Genomic DNA, 15,596 nt, shown 5'->3' on the forward strand with positions numbered 1-15,596 from the left:
TTCTCTGACTTTCCTTTACTGTCCCCGGTTGTTTGGTTTCTGGACTCAGACTCAGCAGTTGTGTGCCTACCTTCTCAGGTTATGTGGGGTGTGGATGGGGAGGGATTCCAGAAGAACCAGTCAGTGACCAGTGCATAAACCGGGCGGGATGCACAGAACCTCCATTGCCTGCTCCGGGGTATCTGTGGCGGAGCCCAAAGGATGCGGTCTGTAGTGGAGACACAGCTGGCCAGGCGTGTGAGCGCTGCTCGGCCTTCTATGCTCCGAGCCTGGCCCAGACCCTTGGATGGGCAGGGGAGGGGCAGGCTTTGCAGATGGTGGGGGTGGAGATGGCCTGATGCCTTTATGGTTGGGGCCTGGATTTCCATCGCCCTCCTGCACATTCTCGCCTTGACCCCAGGGAGGGGATGTGGCCTCCTGAGGACCAGGCGGGGGTGCAGCTAGCTGTTCAGGGGGCTCAGGCCTTTGTGCCTGAGCAGACGGCAGGCTCCACCCCTGGTGGCTGTGGCCTTTCGTCCCCAGGCCTGGTGTCAGAAGTCGCTGTTCCCAGTTTTGTGCCAGGAGCAGGTTTCCTAGGCTTAGAGCCCCAGTTCATTTGTCAAATGAGTTCATCTGCAAACGTGAGGAGAAAGTGAGAAGCGGCGTACAGCCCTGTTTTCAGTTAAGGTGAGGCTGGAGTGCGTGATGGTGCACACCCCCTGGGGTATCCTGAGGTTGGTGGGTAGCTGGCACGGGGTCCCCCTGGGAACCTGGAGGAGCCCCCAGCCGCAGGCCCTTGTCACCACCAGGTGCCACTGAGCTGAAGGTTTTGTGGGGGCGTGTCCATCCCCCCCCCAACCCCCCCGTGCCGGGAGCGCTGGCAGAGGGCAGCATCTTGAACTGGCCTTAAAACAACTCAATTGGCCTTGCAGTCCTGGCCAAGGGTGCAGCCAAGAAGAGTTTCCAGTATCTGGAAACATTTGCTTTGGAGCTAACGTTATGAGTTAAAAGTCCTTAATCTCTATCAGGTAATTTAGTACCCATTTCAAGCGTGAGTTTTGCGTTGTCCCATTTGGGTCTGACTCGGCTTTTCTTCCCGGCTCAGAACCATTAATTAGGTCCTTGGAGGCATGTGGTTGCTCCCATGAAGGAAACCTCAGTGGTGCAGACCACAGGCGCTGGTCCGTCAGCACGGTTCAGAGCAGCTCCCGGGCAGGGTTTATTACAGATTATTTCTGCACAGATCACTCAAGTGTGATCACTGCTGTTCTCACAGCCTGGACCTTTCTGGCAGGATTTTCCGGTTGGTCACAAATGAACGTCCTCCGCCAAATAAAAAAAGGGCAGTGTGTTTTCTTTTGATTTTATTCTAAATTTTTGTGCATATATTTTTTTTCCTAAACCAGATGGGAATTGGCATCTATGTATCCATTTCTCCACCCATATACACATAGATACATGTGCAGTGTGAATATATTCACCCATTGCTTTTAGACACACAGTTCACAGACCGTTTTTGAAGATCTCTTGGTGGTATTACTATGCATCCAAAAGAAGGATGAGTGTAAGGTAGGCTACACTGTTCAGATTGTTCGTAGTTGGCTTTGGTTCGTAAACACACAAACCTTAAAAAAATTCAAAATATCCAAAATGGTCTCCAGTTATTTTCTCAGGCTTCTTAACCTCTTGTACCGGTGGTTAGAGGCACAGCCCCGGTGGGGTGAGGGGGCAGGGGGCCCGCTGACTGGCTCACAGGATGCAGCAGGTGGAAGACTGGGGTGCCGGGCCGCCATTGCAAACTTCTGTGCCCACTGCGAGAGAAGACAAGATGGTGAGCGAGAAACCCGAGCTCCTCCCCTCCACACACCCTGCGGGAGGAAGGGCAGAGACTCCCCTCCACACACCCTGCAGGAGGAAGGGCAGAGACCGGCTGGTTGGCCTAAGCCGATTAGCCCAGCAGTTCCTAGTTTAGCCCTTGGTGACACTCCAGCCTGGGCCTCTCTGAAGCTGGCTTGTTTCTATTGGTTCCCTCCCCTGCGGGACATTTCAGGGAATGGCGACAAAAGTTGCAGAGCGCAAGCAAGAACCAAGGCAACAGCTCACAGGTTCTGATTTGGGGGGGCGTGCTGACCGGTTACGATAGAGCCACGTCCCCACAGTGCGGGGTGAAGGTGAACAAGTGGTCTGCGCGCAGCGCAGGGAGAGACACCGCGCACGCTGACTCCTAGCTCGCGTTCTGTCGTCTTCTACGGGTCTGCTGTTTTATCTCTGAGGCTGGCATGGGAGCGTAGGTGGAGCTCCTGAGCTCCTTAAGAGGGCACTGCTGACTGATTATGGAACAGAGGAGCTTTAAGAGTTCACGATGCTTCAGCGGGGCTTTCCTCCCCTCTATAGAGGAAGTAACACTCAGTTACCTCCCTCCTGAGCCCCCGGCTAGGACCCCGAGCGCGCCCTGTCAGTCCGTGCTCGTCAGCTACACTGAATCAGTGGGGCTGTTGCTGTGGGATGGGCCTCCCCACGGTGGCCGCCCGTGCAGCCAGGAGCCCTGGTGCGCCGACCGCAGGGCCGCCTGGAGCCTGGCTTTTCTCCAGGTTGAACTCTGTTGCCTCGCGCCCGCCCCCTGCAGGCGAGGCGCGGCTGTGCGGTCTTGGCGGCGGCAGGCGTGGAGCGCAGACCTTTCTTGGCCGCCGTCCTCTCGGCCGCCTTCCTCTGCTCCTCCTCCAGGGCCTTCACCTTCGCCTCGTACTCGTCGGCCAGGGTCTTCCACTCCTTCCTGTTGTTCTGCAGCCGGTCGAACATGGGCAGGATCTCCTCGTGGAAGCGGGAGAACTCCTGGAAAGGGAACCGAGAAGTCGGACCACACCCCCAGCGGCTCCTGGGCAGGCTGGGCCGGGGTGGGGTGGCGCATGGAGGTGCCACGTTCCCAGCAAAGGGAGAAGGACTCGGGGGTTTGTGTCCTTGAGGTTCGAACAGGAGCTGCGGGGCGAGGTCCCCAAGAACAGAGTAGAAAAACATCAAAGCAGAAGGGACGTTCCCCTGGCAGCGGAGCTGGGAAGGCTGGGCAGACGTGCAGGTCTTGGGGCTCCTTCACCCGCTCTCATACGCACGTCGCACATCACACAGAGCACATGCTCGCCCAGGAACATGTATGAACGCCCAGAGGCTGTGCAGGTGGATGCAGGCGGGGGAGGCAGTGGGAGGGGAGTGCCTGGTGGTTCCCGGCAGTGACCACCTCAGGACCAGCATGTGCACCCTGGTCCCGCCTCCCTCCCCGGCACTGACAGCCCCCCCTTGGCGGGGGCAGAAAAGGGAGCTCGCGTTTCAGTAAAGGGAAGCGTGAGAACTTGGGGGCTGGGGTGGGGAGTAGGGCAGGAGGGACGTCGCTCAGAACCTGAAAACCTCCTGGGAGTGTGGGGTCTGCCCCCCCCCCAGATGGGCGGGGCCTGTGACCTCGTGGTGTGTGTCACTCCGGAGGGCTCTGCCCCCTCACTCCCTTGCCAGTCCCTGGAGCCGATGTCACAGCACCTGTCCCAGCTCCTTGGCATGCGTCCCACTGTCACTCGGCTGTGCCCGGGTGTTTGCTGGGCTGCGTGCACCCAGCTGGCGACAGTGGACCACCCTCCTCCTCCCAGGGTTCAGACACTGAACAAATGCACTGCATACATACTGCAGTCAGTGCCCTGCAAACAGTGTGCAGGCCCTGGGCGGGGGTGCCTTAGATGGGGTTCGGGAAGGGACGTTTGAGGTACGACCTCGAGGTGAGCAGGAGGACATTCTGGGGGGGAGACATTGGGGGGGGGAGGGCTCATGGTGCTTCTGAGGAACTGATGGGGAGGGGACCCCCTTGGGGTGACACTGAGGATCTCGATTCTAGGTGCAGATTCAAAGGGATGGGAGCCACCGTCCCCCCCGCGCCCCCCCACGCCCACCCCCCACCCCTCCCCTGCAAACCCAGCCAGGCCCTGGGCCACCCCGCTCACCTTGTACACGAACGTGCACACAAAGTCAATGAAGCCGACCTGCAGTTTGGGGAGCTCGGCCGCCTTGTTCCGGTCCATCATCGGCTTGTGGGGGAGCAGGGACACCGTGAGGCACCTGGTGGCAGGCATGCCTGCCACCTCCCCAAGCCCCCAGGACTCAGCCCCACCCCAGCGCGATGAAATTGTCCACGGAGACAGGAGTGAGCAGCGCCCCGGGGATGAGCTGGCCTCGGGAGGGAACGCCAGGACGCCCCTTCCCTTCCGAGCCACCGCCCCGTTCTGGGGAGCTGCACTCGGCAGCGCTGGGCTCAGGCCTCGTCAGCCGGGGGTGGAGCGCGGAGCCCCTTCCTCCAGCTTCCCCCTCGAGCTATCCATGGTGCTGACCCGAGGCCTGGCCCGTGACTCCCAAGGGGGCAAACCCCGGATGCTCTTGAAGGAGCTGTCCTTGGTGTCCAGACTCGGGACCCCCTCCCGCGCCCCCCACCCCCCCGCCCCAGCTGCCTCCTGGCAGTCTCTTCCTCAGAGCTGCCCTCTGTCTGGGGCTCGGCGTGCTGGAGTGAGCCATGCAGGACCCTAGAGGCCTGGCCCGGAGGAGACAGACAGGCTGCCTGCCCTTCCCCCGAGAGACTTGGCTAGTTGGTCAGGGCACCCTTTCCTGCAGTCTGCGCCTGGCCCCAGACCTTCCCAGCCCTCTGCTCAGAGAGCTCTTCAGTGGCTGGAGCTGGCTTGTAAGACAAAATCTCTCTCCACCTCTTCTGCTCATTGTTGGGTAATGCTCGTGTCCTTGTCCCCATGCAGGTGCCACTTCGGTCTAGCAACAGTTTCCTGACCCCTACATTGCTGAGCTGAAGATCCCAGCATCGTTATGGCCCTGAAGGCAGGCTGGGTTCCAGTCACGCCCAGACTGGCGTCCCTCCCTCACCTCTGCCCCGTGAGGCCCGGTGACCGTGGTGCACAGGTGCAAGCCCCAGGGTCCTTCCAGTACTGGACAACCCTACCCTGCACACCACGCCAGCCCTCCCTCCCGCTCCCCGCCTCCTCTCCGCCTCCTCCCTGCGGCCTCAGCCACGCCCGGGGTGAGCCCTGGTCTCCAGCCACCAGCTCTCTCCCCACGGGCCAGGCCCGCCCTGCCCTGGGCCTTCCTGGAGCAGCTCGCGGCCGGGCAGGGGCTCACTGCAGAGCTGCCTGGGCCCCTGGAGGCTTTCGGTCGTGAGCCACAGTCTGGCTCTGCAGCTTCGGCAACGGCTTTCCATCACTGCAGGGCACCACGGTTTTACCCAATCCCTGTCTTTTCCACAATTTACCCAGATTCGGTCCCAGCTAAATTCTCACCAGACTCATGTCACATGACCCCACAAAGTGAGAGTTAGGTCCCAGGACCCCAGAACCCCCGGGGGCCCCCTGTCTGCACCGAGCCAGGCCTGAGGCTCCCAAGCACTGTGATGGGTGTGGAGGATTCTGGAAGCAACACTCACAATGGGCTGCTGATCCAGAACCGTCCTCTCCAGGTCCCCTTGTTCCCAGAACTCAGCTGCCACCAGCAGAGCGACCTGAAAGGCACACAGAAGGCAGGCATGCTGTGGATTCAGTGCTTGGTCACATGTTGTCCTGAGATCCTGTCAGGTTGGCCAGTGCCCTTGGTCTTCTGCACCCCAGACTCTGGTGTCCCTACTATTCAGGTTGGGCCTGGCACACAGGAGTGCGGCGGCCCATTCCACCGTGGCGGCACTGGCTGGGCCCCAGAGCTGGACGGCAGCCCTCGGCACCACTTGCAGACGAATGGGTCTGTTCCCGCATCCCAGGCAAGACGTCTGGGGCCCCGCGTGACTCTGACCTTGCTCTGGACTTCCCAGGGCTTGGTGATGGCAGACAGGTCACACGCCGTCATCATCATGGCCCTGTGGGCAGACGGAGCTCCAGGCACGTCCACACTGGCCTCCCTCCTTCCCCTCCACCTCTGCAAGGCCCAGTGACCGTGGGGGCACAGGTCCAAGCCCCAGTGTCCTTCCGGCAGTGGACGGTCCTACCCTGCACACCACTCCAGCCCTCCCCCCACGCTCCCCGTCTCCTCGCCCCTCTCCCTAGGCAGCCAGGGACGACGAAGGTCAGCAAGTGATTCTTGGGGACCAGTGATTTACACATATTTCCTAACTGGACCTCTGGGACAGGCCTGGGGCTGGATGTAGTTCTGCATCTCCACTTTGCAGGTGAAGGGACGGAGGCTCGTGAAGTGAGCGAGTTATTTAGTTGAGGACATGGCCTGTCCGACCCCAAGTCCCCCCCGAAAGGAGAGCAGGCGAGGTGAAGCGTTTGTCTGAGGCGTTGACGCGGCCCAGAAGCGGGCTGTTCTTGCTCCGGAGCGTCTGGGGCCCCGGGGCTCCGCGTCCCGCAGGGGGAGGCGTTGCCCTGCACTCACATGACAATCTCCTTCCGCGTCGTCTCCAGGGAGAGGTACTCCACCCAGCTGCTCCTGTCCTTGTAGTTCTGGGACTCATCCACAATCTTCTGGAACATCGTCCTCTTCCTGAACCCCAAGGACAAAGGGAGGGAGTCGAGCCCGCCCCCTCACGCCACGCAGGACCACACGTCCTCCTTGATCTCAACCCCACCCGCCCTTCCAGGAGAGGAGCCGAGGCGGGGAGTGCAGGCTTTGTGGGGCCCCGGGGCGGGCTGTCTGCCTGGAGCCCCAGGTACCCCCCAGCCAGGCTCCCTCCCCATGGGGCCTCCTGGGGGTCTCCGCGGGGCGGGTGGGCGGTGGTACCCACTTGAAGTAGAGCGCCAGGTCTGTGGCGATGATGGCGATGTCCATGAGGTGGATCACGTGCTCATGCTGCCGCCGGTTCAGGTTCTGATAGATGTTCAGGGTCTGCAGGTGGGGCTCTGGTCACAGGTGCGTCCCCCGCACCCCCCCCCCGTCCGTTCCCCTCCCCCACCCCTCCTGGAGGTCATCCGTCTGTCTCTCTTGGCATTGCTGGCCAGCTTCTACCCAAGGGTCATGGGTCCCAGACCCAGGTGGCCGTACATTGCACCGGGAGGCCCCCAACCCCCCTTCTCCCCCCCCCACACTCCGGGGACCTGAGCCCACCCCACCCCCCGTGGGGGCATTTCCAAACTGGAATCACCAGGCCTGTCCCATCACCCCCATGGCCACCACCACAAAGCCTGCCTCCCTCCTCCAACGCCAGAGCTGTGTGGTGTGGGCGCCGGCAGTGGGGTGCCAGGGGTGCGGTTGAAGGTCAGTTGCCAGGAAATCCAGCAGGAGAGGAAAGGGAGGGCACCGACCTCCTCGGAGAGCAGGAACTTCCCGAACTCCAGGTGGTGTCGTTCCAAAATCGAGGAGCCATGGAGCTTGGCTAAAGGGTCCTGGGATCTGTTACAGAGGTTTAGTTAAAAACAAGCAGTGGTCAGAAGCCCCAGAGCAGCCTGTTTGCCCCCAGCTTCCCCCACGAGGAAGGGGCACCCGTGCGGGTGCGGCAGGCCCTCAGGGGTGAGCGCTTTCCCCAGCCGCTCTGCTGGGAGGCGAGCTCTCGGAGGGCCCCTCCCCGGGGACGCTGTGGCTGACTCCCGCGCACAGCCACGTGGGCGCCCCGGGAGCGCGCCTACTTCATCTGGTACAGGTTGTTGGTGCCCCGGTGGTCGATGTCGTGGCACAGGCCGGCGGTCACCATGGCGAAGGCCTCCAGGTCCGTGTAGTAGCTCTTCAGTTTGCCCGTCTGCAGAGACAGGAGCCCAGGATCCTGCAGCCTGGTCAGCACCCTCGCCCGCCCTTGCTTCCCTGCTCCGCTGGGTGGGGGCGGGGGTGGGGGGTGGGGGTGGGGAGCTGGGCCCGACCCCACTGCCCCTTCCCCGCGCAGGTGCTCTCCATCCACTTCCCGGGCTGGGGGTGTGCGCCAGTCGGAGGGGCCTCTGCCCTTGAAGGCCCCCACCTCCCACGTGGAGGAGCCACCGCCTAGGTGCTGCCCTTGGAACCAGGAGGGTCTTCCCCACCCTGATCGGACGGGTGAGCCCTCTCCCCACCCCCGCTGCACCCACGCACCATGAGAAGCGTGAACATCGTCTGGGCCACGTTGAAGCCGTGGCGCCAGTTGTGGTAGGTGATTCTCCGGTACCCCTTGCTCACGGAGAACAGGAACCGCACCAAGACCTGAGGGAGGCGGAGATGTGGGCTCCAGGCACCGAGCGCCTGGTCCCACCGTTGCTCTCCCAGCTGACAGCTGTGGGAAAGGCCCACGTCCCGTCGCCTGCCCCACCACTGGCCTCCAGCCACCTTCGTGGGTGGCACCTGCGGGGTGGACCAGGGTGGCAGGCAGCCGGAGGGGCGGAGCCAAAGCCAAGAGCAGCTCCGCAGTTCACAGGGCGTCTGGGGCCTCCGTCCTATTGCCAAGCCCCAGACTGGGACAAGGACCCCAGGAGAGGGGGCTGGGATATTTCAGAAGACAAGGTCCATTTCAGCCATGGGTATCTGAATGGGGCAGGATGTGTGGGCACCTGGCTCAGTGATGGGGGAAAGGGGATGGCGGCTGAAGGTCCAGAGGCTGAGGGGTGGCGGGTCTCTGGACCATAGAACGTGGGCCCAAGGGAGCCTCTCGTTGCTTCCACTGTGGTTTTTAGGGCCAGAAATTATTTGGAAATTTTTTATTCTGTTAATACTTTCTACAGTTTATTTCTTTTGTGTTTTCCCTTTGTTTTTTGTACAGTGTCTTTAGAAAATGCCAGCCTGCTGCACTTGCTCTCCAGGGCACAGAGAAAGACGGTTCCCTCACTTGGCCTTGGGGAAGCAGATGTTCCCTGAGGTGTGAAGGTGGAGGCAGGGCAGAAGCTGGAAAACCACAGGGAAGCAGCACAGCGGGGAAGGCTGTCCCCCCTCCTCGGGACCGCCTCTGACGGGCTCTGTGCTCACACCTAGAGGGTGCTGTGTGCTTTCTGCACAGGTGCTGGGCTGCTTCTGTCTCCCCTTCTCCCAAAACCAAACACCCACTGCTGCCCAGTGATGCACTTGATGATCAGACTGCCTGGAGTACCTGTGTGACAAACTTCCCATCCAGCCATCCAGCCAGCCAGCCAGCCAGTCATGTATTCTAGGCACACTTGCCCTGTATATTTTGCTGGCCTGCACCGTCCATTCTGTAATGAACATGTTTGCCCCCAGACTTCCTGCGGGACCTGGGACCCCTGACCACCTCTCCCCGAACTGGGACCCTGATCATGAATGACCCCTCACCTCCTGGGGGATCTGGAACTTTCGAACCACTCCCAGCTCGTAGTACATCTGGATGCCGCATTTGACCAGCTCCAGCTCCGTGCACTCCAGATCAGAGAAGTGGAACTCATAGATATCAAACTTGGCGGGCCCCGGCAGCTCTTGCTTCTGTGGGAAGGATTGTGGGGCTGAAGGGGGCAGGCCCACCGAAGCCCCGCCTGTTCCTCGTCTCTTCTCCTCTCAGGACACTCTGTCCAGCATGAGACACCCCAGGTGTCCGGTAACATCAAGCCAGTAGCCTGGGGCACTCACATCCCCTCCCAGCTCAGCCCCCTTCCTCTCCCCTTCCCCCACCTGTGGCCCAACAACAAGAACTTGCCAGCTGGGCAGACATGGTGATGTTGTCAGGGAAACAAACACAAAGATACGCACATACACAGGCACACGCAGAGAGAGACAAGGACACGTGAATATACAGGCACACGGAAGGACGCACAGACACACACGCCCTGACGCGGGCACACACGACGCACAGGAACATGGCTGCATATCAGCAGCAAACATCACAAGCCCACACTCTGTGCCCGAGCTCACGCTGGCCTCCTGGGAATGGAGGCGTCTCCCCCGCCCGCAGGCCCTCCCAGTCTCCACCTGAGGGCGGGGGTCAGATTCTGACCAAGATCTTCCCCAGCTCGTCCTCCTCACAGTCCACAGGCTCCTTCCCGAGGCGTTCCCTTGTTGGCTGGGAGAGAAAACGCGTGTCATGAGACAGAGTGACGGTGTCAGCTACACCCCTCGCGACCGTGGGGCAAAGCGACGCTGGGCACAAAAGAACAGCGGGAGCCTCCAGAGCCCCAGCTGGAGCCTCTGGCTTCAGGGACGGTGATGATGAGAGCCCAGCCAGCTCTCAGTTCCTGCACGCCCCCGCCTCTCCACGCCTGTCCAAGCTCTCCACTTGGACCACGATGGTGGAGGCCTCGCCCTGCACGACCAGAAGGGCTGTGGTCACTGCCTGCTCACCGCTGAGGGCTGGGGCCCGGGGAGGGGCCGCCCCCGGCCGTGTGCAGCGGGTGGGACTCCAGCTTGTGCCTTCCCTCCTGGGACGCCCCGCCTCCCCGCGGGAGCGCTGGACATACCAGGATCAACTGGATTTCATCCTTGTCACATCTCACGTGGTACAGAACCATGTCCTGGGCGATGTCCTTGCGGTTCTCCAGCTTGTTCATCTTGTCGTAGGTGTCGGTGTTCAGCACCGACCAGCCCAGGAACTGTGTGAGAGACTGCAGGCACGCGTCACCCACCACGGGCGCCCTCCGGTGCGCGGGGAGCTCCCGGTGGGCCGGCCTCCAGCCCCCGGAACGGGGCCTCTCAGCTCTTCCTGCGGTCTCGTGCCGGGTCGGGGCCCGGAGCAGACGGTGTCCCCACCACACAGGCGTCGCCTCTGGGGCCCTCCGGTGACAGGTGCTTACCTCCATCAGGACTTCATCCTGCTCGTCGAAGGGCTTCCCGTCTTTCCGGTTGTAAAACGTCGCGACCCCCACAATCTCCTCCTTCTTGTTGACGATGGGCATGGAGAGGACATTCTTGATGATCCACCCAGAGTCGTCCAGAGGCCCTTCCTGCAGGGAGAGGCGTCCGGGGCTGACCGCTGCCCCGGGTCTGGGCCTGGCCCGGGCCCGGCTTGTCAGCCAGGGAGTGTGAACCTCGCTTCTTCGGCCCTCAGACTGCGGAGACTGGGTCACTGTTCCTGTCTGTTGGCCCCCAGGGGTGCGTGTTGTGACTCCTCCCCAGAGGAGCAGGGCGGCCTTGTCCACAGGGGCGGCCTCACTGTGTGAGCGCTGTGGTCGCACAGGGTCCCACTCTTGGAAGGCCCCCTGCTTGACTGAATGCCCTGCTGCCAAGTTCCTAATAATTGTTGAGCAAGGGGCCCAGCACTCCCATCCCGGTGGGCTCACAGTGGGTGGGTCCTAGCTCACATCCCACTGACGCCTGGCCAGTGAAACAGGGACCCTGGCCAGTTCCTGGAGGAGGCCCCGAGAGACAAAGCCCATCTCCACTGGCCCACTTGACCTAGGCCTCCTTCAGAAAAGAGCCCGCCCTGGTCATGTGTCCCCACATGGAGCAGACGTGGACCCTCGCCAGGCACAGCCGTGCCCAGCCAACACGCAGACCTGTGTGTACGGAACACGTGTTTGCTGCCGTTAGCCTGTGAGACTTGAGGTTGTTCCTTAAACAGCAAAAACGAATTCAGTCCATCATTTCTGAACCACAATATCTTCTTTCCTAAGTACAATACACTTTCTATGAATGAAGAGACAGATACCTGAAATTTGAACATTTCATCAGCCGGGGCATTCATAATGTTACAGATCTGAAAAGGGATCAGAAACACAGTTTCACCTGAAGCAGCCAAATATACAGTATGATTCTAAAATAGACTGTCCGAGCCGATGAACTTCCAAGTAAGCAAAGCCGGGGCACACAGGCCGGTGGGAAGGGGTGGGGCGCCAGCGATCAAGTACAGGGCTCTGGGGGACTCACAAAGCCACTTTCTGCCACGTAGGTTGGAAGGCCACTGGCAAGGGCCCAGTGATCGGCCGGGGGTGAGCTGTGGGGAGAGAAGCAGAGGGTCAGATGGGCCAGACGCTCAGCTGTGTGTTCGTGCTGAGTCCCTTCTCTGAGCTCCAGGTGGGTTGTGGGAAGAAGGCGAGGGGAGGCCAGGGGTGGGGTCTGGGGGCACCTGAGCTGCCTCATTCCTCCTTCTCTGCCCACGCTGAGGCCCCTTGCCCTACAGGGCGCCACATGCTTCATCCCCGCGGGCCTGGCCCTGGATCCCAGTCCCTGCATGGGACCTGCGGGGTGGGGTCCTGACAGGCTTATGGGGCCACGGAGGTCACATGGCCATGCGGCTGTAGGGCTGGTAATGGCCAGCTGCCACCTGCCTGTCTCTCCAGGCTGCCCTGACCTCCACCCGGCTCTGCTGCCCGCTGGGCTGGGTCCCCTCCTGTCCCACCCCGCTGGGGGTGCAGTGTTGGGCCTCCCCGTCTGGGGGCTCCGCCTGCTGGGCTGGCTGGGTCAACCAAAACGAGACCCTGAGGGCCTCAAAGGCCAGTCGCTGCTGACAGGGCCGCCTGGACAGTTCATGTGATCCCCTGGACATCCACGCCAACATCCGTGGGGCTTCGGGCCTCCTCACGCCCCCGCTCATTTCCTCCCAGACCAGTACGTGGGCCTCCCTCCCCACCGCATCCTGCCGCGCCCCCCAGCTCAGGGAGCACCAAGGTGTGCGGGGCCGAACCAGGGGCCGCTGACTCCGCCGTGACAGGTCCTCAGGCCAGTCCAGCCTGGGTGCGGGGTGGTCCTGCCCTTGGGTGATGCTTCTCATAAAACCCTGACACTTACGGGATGACCTTGATGTCTTCCTTGCCATGGAGGATGTAGTCGATGACTTTGTAGAAGACGATTTCCTGAGAAACAGACCACAGCAGGTGTGAGGCGCTCCCCGATGGGGACCCCCTCACAACATATGCCCACATAATTGCACATAGGCACACAGGTGCACACGATGTACACACGCGCCAACCGTCGTGGGACACACATTACACACTCTGGTTTACGTTTGTCTTCCCTCCGTTCGTGTCCCACTCAAGCCCACGCAAAAACTGGGCCCCGTACTCCTTCACACATACGCACGCAGCTGACCCAGGCCTGTACGTCTGTCACACACACACACACACACACACACACACACACTCACTGACACTCACATAACTATGAGAAGCCGTGGTCACAGCCAGCCTTTGCGCAGAGACTCCTGCATGCACTTGGCACACAGAACCCATGGAATCCTCTGATGCCCTGTTATTACCCCCATTTGACAGGAGGGGGAGACTGAGGCATGGCCAGGCTCTGCAGTATGACCCGGGTTGGATGCACAATAAGTGGCAGAGATACCTGCGCATGTCCCTACCCTGCTCACACATACCCACGAAGCCCCACCCGGGCAGATGTTACAATGATTTAAGAATAGGGCTGCAGGAGGACTGGTCAACCAGAACAGATGTTGGTCTTTACAACCAGGCTGACAATCCTCGTCAGGAGACCAGGCCTGGCCCTCGGCCCCAAAGCGCTGCAGGGCTGGAGTCGGGGGAGATGGCCCCGGGGGCCTGACCTCTGCAGCGGTCAGATAGCCAGCCGGCCCACAGCCTCGTCCTCGGCCCCCACACCCTTCCCCTAGCCCTCCTTCCCTCTCCCACCCTGGGTCGGGCCGGGACAGGCCCCTTCCCACCCCGGAGTTGGAGCCAGGAAATCCAGGGTGCACAGGCAGGGCCTGTCCCTCCCCGCAACCCCATGACTCACACGGCCGTCAGGTGTGCGTGGGCCTGAGTATGGCTGGGCTTCCCCCATCAGCACAGGCCACACGTCAAAGAATTCCTGGGCAGAGGAGAGAAGGGAGTGAGTCACTGAGTCAGCGGCGGAGCTGGGCGAGGCTGGCCAGGAGGCCTTTGGGGCGCTGAGGCCTCACCTTCTCCTTGGTCATGTCCAGGAGGCCCACTGAGTATCGGTCACAGTTCAGATAGGCCCGCACAGTGTAGAAGGCCTTGTGGAACTGCCTCTCGATGTCCGTCAGCTCCTCAAACACCTTGTTGGCTGACCACAGCAGCACCTGGGGAGTGACATACCTGTGGGTCGTGGCCACACCTGCCCACACCCGTCTGACCACAGCGGCACCTGGGTGTGAGCTGTCACACCTGAGACACACACATTCACACGTGCTCCGACCCCGGAGCCCTGGGGGACACTGACGACGGTGCCTCTCCCAACAGAGTGCTGGCACCCAGGCTTTGATCCAAGCACATGACTCTCTGCTCCCCGCCTCAGGGGCCCTGCAAACCTTCTGGAAGGTGAAGTCTCCAGTCTTTGGCCACATCCCTGCCGCTCACTGCCTGGTGCTGGCCTCAGGCTAGGTTAGTGAGTGAATGAGTGAAAACTGAAATCAATTGCCATGAGCTTGAAAGGCAAAGATCTGACCAGCCAGCCCTTTATAATTAGCCCGTGAGAAGCTGGGGCTTGAGAACATGAATTCATTGTTTTCTGGATGTCAAGTGCTTTTGTGGTCTCTGCAAAGTGAGTTGAGAGTGGCCCTGGCCAGACCCTGCCCCAGACATTGACGTCCAACTGGGCCTCAGGCTGCTGTCCAGGGCCACCCATCAGGCTCTCCTCCCCACCTCCTCAGCCACGGCCCACAGGCAGGTCCCTCTAGGCCCCACCCTTTCACACTCACTCACCACCTCCGTGCCTTCTGACCTTTAATAAGGGCGGCCTGGTGCCCAGCCCCTCCTCCTCCACTGCAGTTCTTCCTTGCCTGGCTCCCTTCCTGCCAGCCACCCTCGGGGCCCTCTGCAGCACCCGCACCCTTTGTTGTTACAGGTAGGGATGGGCGTTGGAGACCCCACTTGCCCTAGAGTCCTTTCACCAGGAGGCAGCCCACTGCCCATCTCGCTCTATTGGTAGAGGAGGCTTTCCCAGCAGCCCGGCCCCGCCCCCTCTGTGCCCACCTCTCCCCTTTGGTGGAGGAGGCTTTCCTGGTGGCCTGGCCCCACCACCTCTCTGCCCGTGTGTCCGAATCGCACTCCCACTGTGACCTCAAAGCTCACTCTGACCAACCACAGGGCCTTTGCACAAGCTCTGTTCTCTGCCTTCACAGCCCTCAGCCCAGAACTTTCTCATCCTTGAGTCTCAGCCTAAAGTGGCTCAGGGAAGGCCCTCCTTGAGCACCTGCGGTACCAGATCCCCTGAAGCACCCCATCTCGTCCCCGGCCTCACAGATGTACAGTCTCATTGTCTCCGGACTTGACCACAAACTCCATGAGGTTGGGAGGCACAGCTTTTTCATGGCTAGAGCAGCGCCTGGCCCCTGAGTGCTCAGCGTGCATTTGCGGAGTGCATGGGAGGCGGTGAGATTCGCTGTTCTAAGGATCTTTAATCCTCCCTGAATTCAGAGGGCGGAACCTCGCTATCCCATTTTATAGGTGGGGAACCTGAGGTCTCGAAGTTACTTGACTTTTCCGAGGTCAAAGAGCTGGGGAGCGGCAGATCGGCATCCTTACCCACTGCGCGTGGGGGGAAGGTAGAGAGTTCCGTGCCGGGTGCATTCATTTCCAGGCCATTAGCAGCAGGGGACTGAGGTGCTTAGTCACCAGCTGACAGAGGCCTTCCTGCCCATGCAGGGCAGTGGGTGTGGGTGACCATGGAGCCCCCCCTCCCCCGACACATGTGGGAGACTCCCAGGTGGCAGACTCTCTCAGGAGACCCGCGTGCCAGTGTGAGCAAGTCGGTGAGTGTGGGTGTGTGCGAATGTGTGCATCTGAGTGTGAGTGTGTGTGAGTGTTAGTCACCTGTGCATCTATCCCACAGGTACTCGCTGAGCTATCCCT

General features: G+C 61.1%; 1 protein-coding gene across 1 annotated transcript in view; it reads right to left on the bottom strand.

The window, feature by feature from the left end:
- Positions 1–1,728: 1,728 nt before the first annotated feature.
- Positions 1,729–15,596, bottom strand: part of PDE6B (phosphodiesterase 6B) — a 28,119-nt gene continuing 14,251 nt past the window's right edge. Inside the window, exons 4-22 of the mRNA XM_068542368.1 lie at positions 13,685–13,825; positions 13,519–13,593; positions 12,562–12,626; positions 11,701–11,767; positions 11,483–11,530; positions 10,629–10,778; positions 10,296–10,439; positions 9,836–9,901; positions 9,181–9,327; positions 7,996–8,103; positions 7,563–7,672; positions 7,242–7,329; positions 6,725–6,825; positions 6,376–6,483; positions 5,794–5,857; positions 5,435–5,509; positions 3,960–4,043; positions 2,655–2,811; positions 1,729–1,790 (exon numbers count right to left, since the gene is read on the bottom strand). Coding sequence (XP_068398469.1) covers positions 1,729–1,790; positions 2,655–2,811; positions 3,960–4,043; positions 5,435–5,509; positions 5,794–5,857; positions 6,376–6,483; positions 6,725–6,825; positions 7,242–7,329; positions 7,563–7,672; positions 7,996–8,103; positions 9,181–9,327; positions 9,836–9,901; positions 10,296–10,439; positions 10,629–10,778; positions 11,483–11,530; positions 11,701–11,767; positions 12,562–12,626; positions 13,519–13,593; positions 13,685–13,825 — 1,860 coding nt within the window. The remainder of the gene's footprint in view (positions 1,791–2,654; positions 2,812–3,959; positions 4,044–5,434; positions 5,510–5,793; positions 5,858–6,375; positions 6,484–6,724; positions 6,826–7,241; positions 7,330–7,562; positions 7,673–7,995; positions 8,104–9,180; positions 9,328–9,835; positions 9,902–10,295; positions 10,440–10,628; positions 10,779–11,482; positions 11,531–11,700; positions 11,768–12,561; positions 12,627–13,518; positions 13,594–13,684; positions 13,826–15,596) is intronic.

Source organism: Eschrichtius robustus, chromosome 4, assembly GCF_028021215.1.
Source record: "Eschrichtius robustus isolate mEscRob2 chromosome 4, mEscRob2.pri, whole genome shotgun sequence".
Lineage (NCBI taxonomy): Eukaryota > Metazoa > Chordata > Mammalia > Artiodactyla > Eschrichtiidae > Eschrichtius > Eschrichtius robustus.